This window comes from Cucumis melo, chromosome 9, assembly GCF_025177605.1.
Source record: "Cucumis melo cultivar AY chromosome 9, USDA_Cmelo_AY_1.0, whole genome shotgun sequence".
NCBI classification, from domain to species: domain Eukaryota; kingdom Viridiplantae; phylum Streptophyta; class Magnoliopsida; order Cucurbitales; family Cucurbitaceae; genus Cucumis; species Cucumis melo.
This window is the reverse complement of record NC_066865.1, coordinates 507491-523210: the sequence shown is the minus strand read 5'-3', so window position 1 is coordinate 523210 and position 15720 is coordinate 507491. Positions and strand designations below refer to the sequence as shown.

General features: G+C 35.5%; 3 protein-coding genes across 8 annotated transcripts; 2 read left to right on the top strand and 1 right to left on the bottom strand.

Annotated features, from left to right (window-relative positions):
• Positions 1 to 54: 54 nt before the first annotated feature.
• Positions 55 to 1637, top strand: LOC103498695 (uncharacterized). Its single transcript, XM_008461403.3, has 2 exons — positions 55 to 1133; positions 1206 to 1637. Exons 1-2 carry the CDS (start codon positions 168 to 170, stop codon positions 1482 to 1484), a joined length of 1245 nt encoding a protein of 414 aa, XP_008459625.2. The 5' UTR covers positions 55 to 167; the 3' UTR covers positions 1485 to 1637.
• A 2449-nt stretch (positions 1638 to 4086) lies between these two features.
• Positions 4087 to 9542, top strand: LOC103498696 (probable serine/threonine-protein kinase At1g09600). Of its 5 annotated transcripts, none has more exons than XM_008461405.3 (9): positions 4087 to 4410; positions 4630 to 5490; positions 6426 to 6710; positions 6883 to 7200; positions 7389 to 7616; positions 7758 to 7858; positions 8066 to 8180; positions 8403 to 8666; positions 8969 to 9542. In XM_008461405.3, the coding sequence occupies exons 2-9, from the start codon at positions 5041 to 5043 to the stop codon at positions 9134 to 9136; spliced, it is 1929 nt and encodes a 642-aa protein (XP_008459627.1). In that variant the 5' UTR covers positions 4087 to 4410; positions 4630 to 5040; the 3' UTR covers positions 9137 to 9542. The 5 variants fall into 5 exon arrangements, with proteins under 5 accessions (XP_008459627.1, XP_050946054.1, XP_008459630.1 ...); XM_051090097.1 differs by having other exon boundaries at positions 4624 to 5490; XM_008461408.3 differs by having other exon boundaries at positions 4087 to 4762; positions 4860 to 5490.
• Positions 9543 to 10097: 555 nt separating this feature from the next.
• Positions 10098 to 15656, bottom strand: LOC103498701 (putative methyltransferase At1g22800, mitochondrial). 2 transcript variants are annotated; one of them, XM_008461415.3, is made up of 11 exons: positions 15308 to 15656; positions 14796 to 14876; positions 14024 to 14102; positions 12752 to 12890; positions 12586 to 12655; positions 12065 to 12129; positions 11902 to 11980; positions 11595 to 11682; positions 11252 to 11316; positions 10930 to 11019; positions 10098 to 10533 (listed from the first exon to the last, which is right to left on the bottom strand). In XM_008461415.3, exons 1-11 carry the CDS (start codon positions 15497 to 15499, stop codon positions 10420 to 10422), a joined length of 1062 nt encoding a protein of 353 aa, XP_008459637.1. In that variant the 5' UTR covers positions 15500 to 15656; the 3' UTR covers positions 10098 to 10419. The 2 variants fall into 2 exon arrangements, 1 of the variants encoding a protein (XP_008459637.1); XR_007823651.1 differs by having other exon boundaries at positions 10474 to 10533; positions 10930 to 11163.
• Between the last annotated feature and the right edge of the window lie 64 nt (positions 15657 to 15720).

Genomic DNA, 15720 nt, shown 5'->3' with positions numbered 1-15720 from the left:
TCGAAATGGGGAAAGCGCCAATACGTGTTAGAGTTTTATTGAGACACGTATGACTTGTTCTTCTTTAATTCAACACGTTGAAGTGTATGGTTGAAACATCTGTATCTCTTACATAACACCTCCATCGCTCTCACCATAAATCTTCTTCCTATTACTTCACTAAGTAAATGTATTTTGTTCTTCATCCAAATCTCTTCACAACACTTAGCTTCAATATGACCAACCTGTTCGCTATGTTTCTCATCATCACTACTTTAACTGCCGCCGGACTCTGGTCTCCTCCTCCTCCTCCGCAAAATGTTATCGTTAAAGAAGGCCATCGAGTCGTTGTGGTCGAGTACGACGACCAAGGTCAACACAATACTAAAGTTTCCATCTCTTCCGAACCCGACCTAGATGCCAAAAATTCCGGAAGACACCGCACCAAAGATCTTATTTGCGATGTCTACGGAAAATGTAAGCATAAAGTAGCCAGTGCTGTGGAGAAAGCTAAAGTCATGGTTACGGAGACGGCGCAAGAAGCCCACGACGTTGGAGAGTCTGTCGCCGGTGCATTTGATGAAGCCAAAGACAAACTGAAAGAGGGTGCGAAGGAAACATTTGGTGAAGCCAAAGACAAATTGAAAGAGGGTGCGAAGGAAACATTGGAAATGGCGAAATCAAGAGAAGAAAAGGTTGTGAAAGGTGCTGAACGGGTGGCAAAGGAAACAGGGGAGAAGATCCAAACAGGGGAAAACAAGCTGAAGGAGAATTTGATGGGTTTAGTTGATAGAGGATTTAAGGTAATGAATTATTTATTTAGGCACTTGGGTGTTGGTATGGATGCGTTGGGTTTGTTGGGATTTGCAATGGCTTTAGGAATGGGTGTGTGGGTTACCTTCATTTCTAGCTATGTGTTGGCGAGTGTGCTGCCAAGACAACAGTTGGGTGTGGTACAGAGCAAGATATATCCTGTGTATTTCAAGGCCATGGCTTCTTGCATTGGGATGGCTCTGTTGGGGCATCTATTCAGCCGCACCGAATGGAAGTTTCCAATTCCAAAAAATAGTGAAGTGGTTCAAGGATATGTTCTTGTGGCTGCACTTCTGATGATTTTTGCCAATTCTCTCTACATGGAGCCTCGAGCCACTAAGGTATCTTCTAACTCCTTATATATGTCCTAATGTCCTGTTGTTGTGTATTATATTATATTTGTCACTGTGCAGGTAATGTTTGAGAGATTAAAAATTGAGAAGGAAGAAGGAAGAGGAATCGAGGACATAGGCAGGGAAGAAACTGTGAATGTGATTGATAATTCTCCAGCAATAACAAGTAGCACACCCACACAAATTGTAGATCGAGAGGTGGTGAAATCCAGAATAGTGGGGTTGAATAAGAGGCTAAAGAAGTTGAATTCATATTCGTCATTGTTGAACTTGCTCACTCTGATGGCTCTTACTTGGCATCTTGTGTATTTGAGCCAGCGTTTATGCAATCCCTGCTAATACAGCAAACAATGTTTCTTTCCCTTGCGTTATATTAGGATGATGATGTGCATATTATTATATTTTACTTCTTTGATGTACAAAAATCAGCAATGTCTAACTTAGATTAGGAGGATTATCTAATGTAATTTCAGATGGTTTTTTTGTTCTGTTTATCAGTTTGTTCATATCAGTTGGCCTTCTGTGTACTGGTTGGTTTAGTCTATAAGTAACTGGATTTTTTTTTTTTTTTTTATTTGATATTGTTGTTTTAACTTAATTTTTTTAAATATATGATCGTGTTAATATTGTTGTGAAAACCAATATAATGTTACCAATTAAGTCAAAAAGTCGAGTGCAAAAACAACAGGTGGTGAGATGCATGAGAGAGGTGGGGGACACTTGGAGAGACTAACCGCAAATGCCTGCAAACTGATATCTTCTTTCTATGGAGTTTTATCTAAAAGAATTCAAAAGGAAGAGATTTGTGGTTTCCAGACATCTAACGATATGGATTTCGTTGTGCTGCTGTATCATCATCCATTAATTTAAAAAGCTCAAGTAAAAGACAATTTGATATAATATCCAACAAGAACACTGATTTGATATAATATCCAACAAGAATACTATACTGCACAGGATATGTTTATTTTGGCTAATTTCTTTCTAATATTGAGTTGAATGTGATACATCCTCGTTCTAAATACAATTTCAACGATGACAATAGGGTGTTTAATTTTCATTAGTGTACGAGTGATGTTTATGAGTAATGTGGAATGGAAGGAAAAATCCAACAAATGATGAAACTTAAGGTCTCAAGCTTAGAAGCAATGCCCTCTTTACCAAAATGGGCGTAGGGGATACAAATTGGTTTTGGGATTGGCCCAAACCCAAGAGACTCAACCTGGCTGATGAATAGCTCTACCTTAAGCATCAATGTATGTGTGAGAATTGTTGTTATGCCAAATATAGACTTCCATTTTTATCCTTCTTTGAATAGTATATCAACACTTGTTTGAAACTATTTGTAAAGTGATGTTGATGTGTCAGTAATTTATTAATACTTTTTACACATTCAGTTTTGTAAATTTAGAGATATAAAATACCAATTAAAGGGCATAATCGATGTCAAGCAAGAACCAAACACAGATATGATGCCTATGCCTCTCACCCCAATCTAGCAACTCAAGGATAATTTCAATATGCCTTTAAAATCCAACATCAACACACCTATAAATACATCATATCTCCAAAAAAAAGCAATTTAATTATAATACTGAATCCTTCTACTTGTTACAACTTAAACACCATAGCCTATATCGCAAGCATAGTTACGTAGTTTTTTACATCTTATAGATCTCGTTTATTTGTCACTCATGCATGAAGTTGAAATTTACTTTTTCCTATACGGTATTGATGCCATAAAGCTTCAATTTTATTTTTAAGAAATATAAAATTTGTTAAACTTGCGGATTGTGAAATAAAAAATAATATTTTCAAAAATAGCAAAATTGAAACAATATCCATTACACTCCCATCCATTTAGAGTTTTTGCCGAATTTTGAAAATAGTCTCTTCTTCTTCTTCTTCTTCTTCTTGCTATCTATAATAATTCCTCTCCAAAATGAATTGTCTTAATAAACATTTCTTTTTTGTAGTAAGGATATCTTAATAAATATTTTAGCTAATTTAAAGGTTAACTTCCGTTAATATAACAAAACACTCAAATATTTACTGACCGTATAACAAAATAAAAGTTCAGAAAACCGGTCATTTTTATAAATATTCCAGGTTTATCCTTGTTGCTTTTGAATTTCGTGTCATTTTGATTTCTTCATTTTCTACTTCTTTTGCAATTTTTCTTTTAATATATTTTTTGAAATCATGATTATTGTTCTATAATTATTATTATTCATTTTCATTATACTTCTGCTATTATTATCTTTGTTTTAAGTCAATTATCAATCTTGTATTATTTTTTTTTTTAATTTATCGTGGATAGAGACAAACTACATGATCGTTTACCATAGGGCTTTTCAAAACTATCGTTTATTATAAACTACGTGATCGTGTATCATCAACTACACGGTCGTGTATCATGATATACATGGTCGTTTACTAGGGCTTTTCAAAACTATTGTTTATCATAAACTACACACGATCGTGTATCATTATCTATGTGATTCTTTACTAGAGGTCTTTCAAAACTATTGTTTATGATGAACTAACAATCGTGTATCAAAAATTACGTGATCAATACCATTTCCTACACGATTGAGTATCATGATCGTTTAGAAAAAAATTTACATGCATGTGTGTGTCTAATGTTGATACTACCTATACGGTCGTGTATCATGATCATTTAGAAGAAAAATACAGTCATTTTTTGTATTTATTATTGTGGGCCATGCGTGCCTTTTGTGCTTTAAAAAATTGTTGTGGTGTAAATATTTTGATTTTTTTAAAAGAAAGTAATTTAAAAGGGGGAAGAATGTTTATTTATTAATTTATTTTTTGGATAAATGTCCATTCACATCCCCCTTTCATACAAGCATCCTAAATCCTCACTTAAAGCTGATTTTATTTATATATAAAAAAATGATTTTTCTAAGATTTTCTTTAAAGAAATGGTTTTTCCAAGAATAGAGCAGCCATGAAAGTTAGTTGAATCGCCAAATGGGAAAGAGAAAGGATTTGAATTTTGAGCACGACAGTACTGGAATGCACGTCTTGCGGCATCGCACGCAAAGAGAAGAAACAAGAGCCAAAAAGTTCTTCTGTTCTTGTTCCTCACTGTCAATGGAAGGGTTGAACAATCTTTTTCTATTGTATTATTTGCAAAATCTACGCCTCCTTCTCAACTGCTCAGATTCAATTTCTGCTTTGATCTTTCACAACAGAAGAAAAGAAAAGCTCTGGCAACCCACTCTGTCAAACCCCAAACATGGTTGGTCCTTCGCATTTCTAGGACCTCATCACTACCCACTTCAACTCTCTCTCCCCCTTTTGCCAAATCACATTCAGTTTCAATATTCCCCTTTCCTCTTTCCATTTTTCTCTTTTTGTTTCTCTTTTTATTTTCCCTCCTGCATTTCCCTTCGCTTTCTCTTATTTCCTCAACGACGTGGTTATTAATTCTTTTTCTTTTTTCTTTTTCGAGGGGAAGCATGAAAAGTTCTTGACCCAGAATCTTTTTCTGGGTTTTTCTGATCAGGGAAGAGGATTTCTGATCTGGGTTTTTGTTTTCTTGTGTTATCTCTGCAATCGGTGGGATCATTGTTGTTTCATGCGCATTCAGGGTGTGATCTTCTCTTCCCAGATGCTTGGCATTTTGAATTTCTAGAAATATTTGTTGGGAATTCTTGAATGTGTTTGGTTCACTCTGGAATTTGTTAGAATTGATGCCTAGGTATTGAGGATATTTGAGGGTTGAAGAAACAGAAGATTGATGAAAAGGGTGTAAAGTTTTTGACAGATAAGGGAAACTTTTGGGTTTCCCAGGAGAATGCAGGTTTATCAATGGTAGAAAACGTTGTTGAATAAACGTGAGGAAATAGAGTGGAAAATTTGAGGGAGTATGGGCTGTATTTGCTCAAGAGATTCCTCAGAACCAGAGGATAGCAGTCACAAAGAGCCTGAAAAAGAATTCAACAAATCATCAGTCCAGTTGGTTGCCCCTTCTCCCTCAAAAAGAGAGGATATGTTGTTAGAGATTCAGTTGTCAAGGCAGGCATCTAAAGCAAATGGGGGCTCTGTTCATAAAGCAAAGGCCAACGGAGGTTCTGTCCATCGAGCAAAAGAGGATGATGAATCTGAGAATAAATCTTTAAAGGCTGCAAAAGCAAATAATGATAATGCTTCGGTAGGTGGAAAGCAGCTTGACATTTTTAGGTTAGCTAGCTTGTCTAAAGGGGCTGAAACTGAACTTGTCATGGCTGGATGGCCTTCATGGTTAGCTTCTGTTGCAGGAGAAGCCATCAAAGGGTGGGTGCCTCGGCGGGCTGACTCCTTTGAAAAGTTGGATAAAGTTAGTTTCATTCATTATGTTCTCTTTTACTTCATGTCTTTAGAATCATATGACTCTAATGCTTCTTATTTGTATTTATTAAACAACGATGAATCACAATCTAGTTAGTGTTCTGTATAGCATGTTTTATCCCTTCACATGAATTTCTCACCACTGGGTCGGAGGTTTTCTTTAGTTTAATAACATGTGTGGTGGGGATTTTAGCCTATGAAAAGATCAAGGATAGCTTTTATCAGTTGAGCTATCCTTAGAATAACGTGTTATGTAGATATTATTGGCCCTGTTAAAAGAAGGTTGGAGCGAGCTATAGACAGCTTATATTATACTAACCCCATGATAGCCCCGGCACGAGTTTGTAGATAGGAATTCCAAGTTAAAGCTAGTCTATTCTGAGTATGACATTTCCTGGGTATTTAGGATAGATTCTTTGAGACTTTTGGTGCCTTGATGGCTCTTAACAGATTGGTCTATATGATGGAGTTGAGGTTGTATACTTTCCTCCCTTTTGAAACAGAGGGAGAATTTTTTCACATGCTGTTTTCTTAGCAATCGTATGCAGTACTTGACTTAAGAAAAATAGAATGTTTTTCAGAAATGTGAAGAGCTTCTTGAGGCTTGGGAGGAGATTTGGGCCTTGGTTAGGTTCAATGTCTCCATTTTGAACTCGATTACTAAGAAATATTTCTTTAACTTCATTATTTTGAAAAAGAGATCTTTTCTGAAATTTTCTTTGCTGTTAGGTTTCTGTTCTATGTTGTTGGCTTCTTTTGTCTTCGAGTTTCCCTTGTTTGTATTTTATATTGTCCTAGTCCTAAAATTTGGTCTTCTTCATCAAAATATTCGAAGTATATTATAACATCTGCCATGAATGTCTCTCTATCTCATTTTGCATCAATATGTGCTAATTCTCCCATTGTACACTTTCCTGTATGCAGATTGGACAGGGAACTTACAGCAGTGTATATAAAGCCCGTGACCTTGAAACTGGTAAAATTGTGGCACTGAAAAAAGTAAGATTTGTAAATATGGATCCCGAAAGTGTCCGTTTTATGGCTAGGGAAATCTATATTTTGCGCAAACTTGATCATCCGAATGTTATGAAGCTTGAGAGTCTAGTCACTTCCAGAATGTCGGGCAGCTTGTACCTTGTTTTTGAGTACATGGAGCATGACCTTGCTGGTCTTTCAGCAGCTCCTGGACATAAGTTTACGGAGGCTCAGGTATCTTCTCTTGAGAATATCGATTTTTTGTCTTGAACTAGAATCATTTTGAAAATGAATGCTTATTCAAACTGAGCCATCTAAAGTAGTGAAGACAAGGAACTAATAGAAAGATTCGACATTTGAAGGAACTAAACCATCGTAATTAAGGTATGGTATTTTGTGCTTGCAGATTAAATGTTATGTGCAACAATTGCTGCATGGACTCGAACACTGTCATAGTCGGGGAATTCTACATCGGGATATCAAAGGTTCAAATCTTCTACTTGACAATAATGGTGTGCTCAAGATTGGAGACTTTGGTCTTGCTACCTTTTTTCAGCCTGATCAAAAGCAGCCGTTAACGAGTCGGGTTGTGACGTTGTGGTACAGAGCACCCGAGCTTTTGCTTGGTGCTACCCAATATGGACCTGGCATAGATCTCTGGAGCTGTGGTTGTATCGTTGCTGAACTATTTGCTGGAAAACCTATTATGCCAGGAAGAACAGAGGTTCTATCATCTACTTGTTGCCTGTTCAGTTTCTTGTAATCTTTAAGAAAATGCGAGAAAACAATAGGTTGATAGTTTTCAGGAATTGTGTATGCAGTTGTTAATTTTTTGTTCATAGCATCTCATACATGCTCTAGAAATCACCATAAAATTCATTTGGTTGTTTGAATTGTTAATTCTTTTATCAGGTGGAACAAATGCACAAGATTTTTAAGCTCTGTGGTTCACCATCTGAGGAGTTCTGGCGGAGAACTAAGTTGCCACATGCAACCAGCTTCAAACCTCAATCCCGTTATAAAAGCTGCCTTTCTGAGACATTTAAAAGTTTCCCTCCTTCAGCTCTGGCTCTTGTGAATAAACTACTTGCTATTGAACCAGAGCACAGAGGATCGGCTACTTTAGCCCTCAGAAGTGAGGTATGTCTACAATCATGTGCATTAACCTCAATACACTTTTTTTTTCTACCTAGAGTTGAAATAAAAATTCTTCTTGTTGATGTGTTGTTTCGTATCATGTTGCTTGGTATACTATAAAAATTTAATTGTCTGGTTCTGCAGTTTTTCAGAACAGAACCTCTTCCTTGTGACCCATCAAGCTTACCAAAATATCCTCCGAGCAAAGAATTCGATGCCAAGCTGCGGAATGAAGAAGAAAGAAAGTACGGTTCCAAACTTGTTTTTCTAGTTGTGCTTGTATAAGTTTTGTTTTTTATTAGTTTGTTTTTTGTTATATTTCATAATCCATCTTACTTAAATATAGTATTTTCTAGCCAAATACTTATGAAGAGTGAAGAAAAGAAATGAAATTAAAGCTAGTAAACTACCATTTGGAGATGTCATTACACTTTTAGATCTCTTAATTTCAGGAAAAAAGCAGAAGCTGTGAAGGGACGTCATCCTGAATCAGTAAGAAGGGGCTCAAGAGACACAAAAGCAGTTCCTACTCCCGAATTCAATACTCAAGGAGATATTACTATAAAGGTATATGCCAAGAGTTGGAAACTTTTTGTTTATGAGTCTGTTGACTTTTGAAAGCACTGTCGTCTTCAAGCACGTTAGTTTATCCACGAGTCTGAAAAGAATTGTGATAAATGCTTTTAGTTGTGCAGACTCATGGAATCAAACATTTCACTAAAGAACATTGCTTTTGAAAACAGCACTATTCACCTGATAACACATCTTTCTCATGGACTAAAACTGCAGGTACACCCAATCTCGAAAAAAACAAGTGCGAAATACAACCCTCAAGAGGACGGTGAGCCTTCGAGAGTTGTGCAGAATCGGTACAACCATTCGACATCTATGGTGCACCCAAGCATTGCAGGTTCATGGGGTAAGCCTACTGGAGCCTCGAGAAATCATGCAGAGTTGAAGGCACAGAAATCTCAGATGCATCGGTCAGTGGGAGATTTATCAGCCTCTTCTCTCAAGAAGGAAGATTTAGTGTCTAATAAAGATCCCGGAATGGTATGAGGAAATCTCTCATAAATTTGTTTGTTGTTTATTTGCATGATGAGTATAAAGTTTACATAGGGTATTTGAAGTCATATGTATGCTTCTGGTAGGATTTCGAATTTTGAGAAAGTTCAAGATTCTTGGTACACATGATTAACAGAAAATCAATGGCAAGATAGAACAAGTTTAGAGAAGAAATAGTTTGCCTGTTTTTATTCTTTAAAATCATTTGGTACAATTGAAGTGCAATATTCTTTATTATGTATCATTCAGTTTTTGTTAACAACGAATCTGACTTTAAACACTTGCCTTAGGGTTATGTTCAGAAGAAGAACAGAATACACTACTCAGGACCATTGGTGCCTACAGGGGGAACCATTGAAGACATGCTGAAGGAGCACGAGAGACAAATACAGCAGGCTTTTCGAAAGGCACGACTCGACAAAGCAAAGACGACCAAGAGTTACTGTGATCAGCTTTGAACAAATTCGACAATTCTCGGAATTGAAGACTAACTTTGGTAACATTAAAGGTAGAAGATGGTTCTTCTGCTCTCAAACTGATTGCTGCCACTGTCTGCAAAGAACCATAAAAACCCTTGACAAATATAATATTGATATTAGTGTTGTAAATAAATCAACAATAAGGATTGATAATTAAATCTACCTCAGGGATTTTACAGCCTTTTTTTTTCTTTTTATTCTTTTTTAATTTTACCCAGAAGTAGAACAGAACAGCTTCTAATTGTTGATAAGGCCTGAGGGATAGAGGATTGTTGTGTAGTTGTTACCAAAATACTTAGGGTGGGGAATTGGTTTGTTGTATAGAGAGGGGGAAGGGTTTCACAAGATAACATCATTCAAATAATACATTTCTTCTTTCTTTCAATACCTACTTCAAGCAATCTATAAATTATTAGACATTGGTATCGATTAACCAGGGTGCATGCTCAAATTTATTGCGTTCAACTATGTTGAGTACAGTTAATGTTTAGTTTAGCTATTTATCATCTGAAATTACACATTTGATGATCACTTTGACCAGCGTTTGTTTAGTTTCTTTCTTGTTTTTAGTACTTGTGAATACCCAAATTTAGTCATTTTCCAATAAATATTAAAATTAGTTATTGTTGGTTGTGTTTATTTGATGTTAATCTTTTATCAAATAGTAAATACATAGCATTTATTTCCATTTCAAAATGACACGTACATCCCTCCAAAATTTAAAGAAGGAAGAGTAATAGAGATTTTTGTTTTTTGAGGAGTTGATCAAAATGTATCATGAGGAACTAACTTTAGAATTTGGTAACCAAGTAGTATCCTTAATAGTAAAAGCAAACACTAAGAAGTATTTAAGACATTCAGTCAATTATATAGCCATTGATTATTATAGTTATAACAGCATGTGTTTGCAGCAAACTATTTTAGTTTCAGATTATAATAGTGAGTAGAAAATTATAAACAATATATTGAAAATCTGTAATCCTGTAATAGTTGAAATAGAGGGAAGAAATGTGTGGGGAATGGTGTGTGTTACAACGGTTTCATATAACCATTAATTACGGGTTTTGGAAGAGAACCGTTAATCTTATCTCCTCCTTAACCACATGACCATTATTTTCCCAATTGGAACATTCTGGACTACAAATTATTTAGGAAAAAGCGACCTGACATGTGAGTACGGTTTTTAGATCTCTAGCTCTCACTCACTCAAATGTTGTACTAAAAACAAGGGAGACAAAATGTGAGAGAAATATAGAAAAACATCAATTGTCATTTCCAAATTGTTTTCGGATGTCGTTGAAGGATATGGTTGCGGATCCCCTTTTTTTGGCCTTCTGTTGGGAAGGATGTTCCTTCCATCCTGTCATGTAAATCACCTGTAATTGAAATCAAAACACTTTGTCAACTCTAAACTAAAACTCAGCTACTTCCTTCACAATACCTCATGCCATCATCATTTATTTAACTAATCGCTAATCAACCCTACATTTAAGAGGCAGAGGTGGAAGGGTGCAAGTCAAAAATAAAGAAAAAGTCAGTTCAAATTCGATAAATCTTTTGCTATAATCTCAGTCACTTCTGATTTCGGTTCAATTAGTTTCGGACAAACAGTCGGGTTCAATTTTTCAGAAATGTTCATTGTTTGATTTTAAGTCAATTAGGCTTAACATTGAACAGAATTAACTTGCTCAAACCCTAGGAAAGGCTTATAGTCAACGACCAAGAGAAAACAAACTAATATTATTGAAGTAGGTGCACTCTACTAAACTGACCTGGAAGGTTGCAGGAATGGTCCCATCTTCTGCAGCAAACATGGAATCATAAATAGCAGCTGTTGCAAGGGCTGTTTCTCTCTTCAGGATCTGAGTTCCAATAATTAAGCACCAATCATATAGGGATATTGGATAAACATAAACCTGTCAATTCTTAATTTCTTTTGTTTCCTTTTTTTTTTCCTGAGAGAAGGGAAGGAGTTAATGCCAATTACGGTTGAGCTATGCTCAAGCCTGTTGATGAACACAAAAGATAATATTAAAGGTGAAAACATAAAGTCAATGATACTCTTCTTAAACACGAGCAAGGAAGAAATCTTACGGGGTTCCTTTGTAAAAGTGCATTTGTTTCACCCATTGCACGCAAGTGTTCCACCAGCTCCAGTGCTTAATATTAGGTTGACGGAACAAAAGAAAAAAGAACAAAAAGATCATGAAACACAATGTATAAGACTTTGTAGAGAATATTTCAAGTTGGATCATCTTCACAATGTCCTTTAAGTTAAATGTGTAATCTTCCAATTAGTCACTTGCAGCAGGCAAGGCAACAAGTCAAAATGGGACAGATGCTGAATAAACTACTTCTCATTATATACACTAGACAGACATTCTAATTGGCGAAATTTATGGAACTAAACAATAAATAGTGAGATAAGCATGCTCACCACTTGGATAGCGAACTACGTACTCATCAACATCTACACCAGGCAAGGTAAAACCAGCTCTTGTCAAAAGATTGCCTGCATCTCGCACCTAAAGAAATAGGTGAATAACTTTAATCAATGAATGTGCTGTTCTTCTTTCAGAATCTAACCACCATAATTAGATTCAGAAATGGAAATTCCTTGATACGATCAAGACCCACAAAAATAACTTTCATATTTCTTGATGCAATTAAGAATTCTTTGAGAAAAGAGAGGTGTTTTGAGTCTTTTACAATTAAAAAAAGCATGAAAGTTTGAAATATCATACTTGTGCCAATGGTGATACTCGTGGACTGATGCCTCCTTCACGCTCCATGTGTGCAAGAGTACATGCTATTCTCAGTTCTCTAATCGCAAGTATATGCAAAAGAATCATGCCGGGATTTTTAATCAATGAACTAAAAATTCAAACCAGAAGAAACATGACACACCTTAAGGTTTCCCCTCCAAAGATCGCTGCTAGAAATAGCCCATCTGGCTTCATTGCCAATCTACTCTGTCAAGAAAAAAGATGCAGAAAAGGCCACTAAACATACTACCTCCCAGGCATGACACGATGCATATAACGACCAAGCAAAAGTTTAAAGACAGATTAAAAACAACATGCATAAAAGAATAACACATCAGGAGACCAACCCATAACAAGTTTGCAATACACTTGGGATTGTTATCCAACAGTCATGCTTCACACTAACAACTCTTGTAAGAACTCTCTCTAGTACAAAGGTTGAATTTGAGATATCACTTTTCCTTCTTTAACACTTATCACAGTTACCAATTATTACATAAGACACTTAAAAAGCTAGAGAAACTAATTTTTTAAGAAATTGTAAAAGTAAATTAACGAGGATTTCCATTACGACTCTGAGCCTGTCTAAAGTATGCTAGGTTCAGAACTGAAGATGAGAATCAATGCAGCAGCATTTTTTTGGCAGGGGGCGCTGGGACAAACCTGAATCATGGCTCCAGGAAGATCATTTGTCCAGTGAAGACCCAAGCAACTTATAACTAGATCTACTGAACTTCACACCAGAAGTACATGGAAGAAATGATAAAGCATTAGTTTCATTCAACCAATGACAGTACATTATTGAAAAAGACACAAGCTCTAAGAACACCTTTCTTTTATTGGTAGAAACTCTTCATCACCCACAACAAACGATGTTTCAACATTCTGATCATGTGCACCTGTATCATCTTTGCATAACTTTATCATGTCATGTGATGCATCCATCATGATCAGTTTTTCAACCGAACCTGGCAAATGGGTAAAATTTTGTTTAACAATTTAATACAATACAAAATCAACGAGATGAACTATCTAGATTTTATTGATGCGGGTGTTTACAAATTCACTAATTCTCTTAAAAGTAAATCCAATAGCAACCTCTTAAAGAACTTGAGCAATATACGATATAGCGACAAGGACAAAACTCAAAACCCAAACATATCACTGTGGCAACTCTACCTCAACTGTCCAATCTTCCAAGCTCCAACTGATCAATGCCACAATTCATAACTAAACATGTACATTACTTACAACATCCATGATCCAACTATCATAACAATTGTGCTACAGTAGTTGTACATTTTAATTTATTTTTTTTAAAAAAAACAGAAGATTGATTCAAAGAAACTTAAACGTAGAAAAAATAAGGTCAGAAATCATGACTATGCTCGATCAGAGAAATTAAAGATCATTAAGACATCATTTATCCAATGTGAAAAAATTGAATGTGCTCAACCTTTTTTTTAAGATAAGATGCTATGAATGAGCTCAACCTTTAAACTCAGAAAATGAACTCCCTAAATATTTTCAGTACAAGAATATATTTAATTTATTTATTTATTTATTTATTTTTGTAAGAAACAAAAACTTTCATTATCGATCTTCAATAAGGTCACAGGTTAACATAGGAATAACTCACTTCCAAAATGAGGAATGATGTATTTGTTAAAAAATAAAAGTGACAAGACTTTGAACCTGAAACCTAAGGGCTTAAAAGAAGACAAAAATAAAAAGGCAACAGAATCGGACTTTTTAAATTTGTAGGTTAGAAAAAGTATTTAACAATAGAAAATTAATTTGATTCAGTTTGCCATCTAAAACTGCATTTTTTACTACATACAGATTCACCTTTAGGTGCTGGGGCTTCCCCTATTTCATTTTATCAATGAAATGTTTCTTATCTAGAAATAAAAAGAACTACATACAGATTCACACCACTGCAGAAAGGTCAAATAAAACATTCATCATAATTCAAGGTAAGTAAGCATAATTTTGTGAAACTTATGTGATGCACTTAATATATGAACGATTGCCCCTTGTTCTCTCAAAGTCAGATCTTCTTTTTCCTAACAATTGAAGAAAGTGGAAATAAGTTAATTACCACGGCCACGCAATAATCTCCTGATGGCCTCCAATGAACCCCCCAAACATAATGCTGTAGGGAATGTCTTCTTGCAATCCTTCAAGACGCACAATGTGAGACATGCAAAATATTAAAAAGTGACATCTTCAAATATAGCAAAAGAAATCAAAATATTTACAAAAAATATAGCAAAGTTTCATATTTTATCAATTATACACACTGATCGACATATTTTGTAAATATTTTCAATAGTTTTGACATCTACAATAATTAGTTGAGATTTTGTAGTCAACAGGATCCAGATTTGTGTGTTGAAAGTTGAAACCCATGATAAGATAAAATCCCGGTTAAATATTTCATTTTCATTCTTAAGTTTTTGAAAAAGGAATAGCTTGGTAAGCTACATTCCGCATGGTAAACAAGCATACAACTTTTGTTTCAAAGAACCAACAAGTACTACAAACAAAAGAGTAATTGATTTAATCCAAGTTAACAATGACAAATTGGTAATATTTATAGGATATTAGTGAGATAATACAATCAAGTTCCAAAAGATGTTATATTTACAACTATGAGCATTCATCTTGTTACTACCACCAAGAAAAAGTAGCGGTTTTCCAATCTCTGTCAAGTATCCATTTGAGTTATGATTTCATATTCAAGACTGTCACAAAAATTTCATTAAAAGGTGCAAGTGCAACATTTCCTTAAGAAAAGGATAACTGAGAGATCAATGACTGGAATTCACAAGTTAAAATGAACACAACTTCAGAACATCACAAGCTAATACCTCCAAACGGTCCAATAAGTTTTCTGCAACACTGTCAACAAGCGAATCCTTTGGGCGCATCAACCAAGCAGCTCGGTCCCGCTGTTACCAAGAAACAGCAATTTCAGCAAGAACAAAATATAGAAATCCTCCAAGAAAAATAAACAAACAAATAAGTTCGAAGGCACCACATATCAGAAAGCTTATGGAGGAGTACATGTAGTACAAACGCTCTTGCCATTTAGTTTTACTTGTTAAAAGTGATTTGCTCAGAATAAACATAACCAAAGCAGAATCCGAACATATGAACCAATGAATTAATAAACCCCATCACAGAAAGACAAGTAATACTCCCAGAATTGTACTCTATACAGACGACCACTACAATTTAGCCACACAATATCACCATGTTCTCTCCAAATATATTTAAAAAAAAAAAAAAAAAACCCTCCTATTGTTGCGGTTAACACAAATAGATCAAAGAAGAAGAAAGAAAAAACTAAAAGGAGACAAAGGTGTTAAATTTGGTTTACCTGTTTACGCTTAAGATCACGATCAAAAACCTTAACCTTTGAGCTGTGCATTCCATCACCGATTCTTCCGTCATAATTATCATCACCAGTAGAGAAAGAACAACAAGGAATTGAATTTGGAAAATCTCGCCATCTTGCACTTCTCAACACTGAGAACGATCTTATGATCGTAGACGGCGACAGCCCTCTCATTTCACAGTCACCGATTGAACCTCGCCGGAGAGACGGAGGGAAATTTTGTAAATTTTTAATGGGCCTGGGCCGTAAAGTCGTGTCCAAACACTCCTTAAACGGACCAAAACCGGCGTAGAAATGAAACTATCCAGATAAGGGACGTGCTATACATTTATCCAAACGAGGTCTCTTATCGTATCTTGTACAAGTTCGTTGCTTTTCACGGCTGTCTCTAGAAT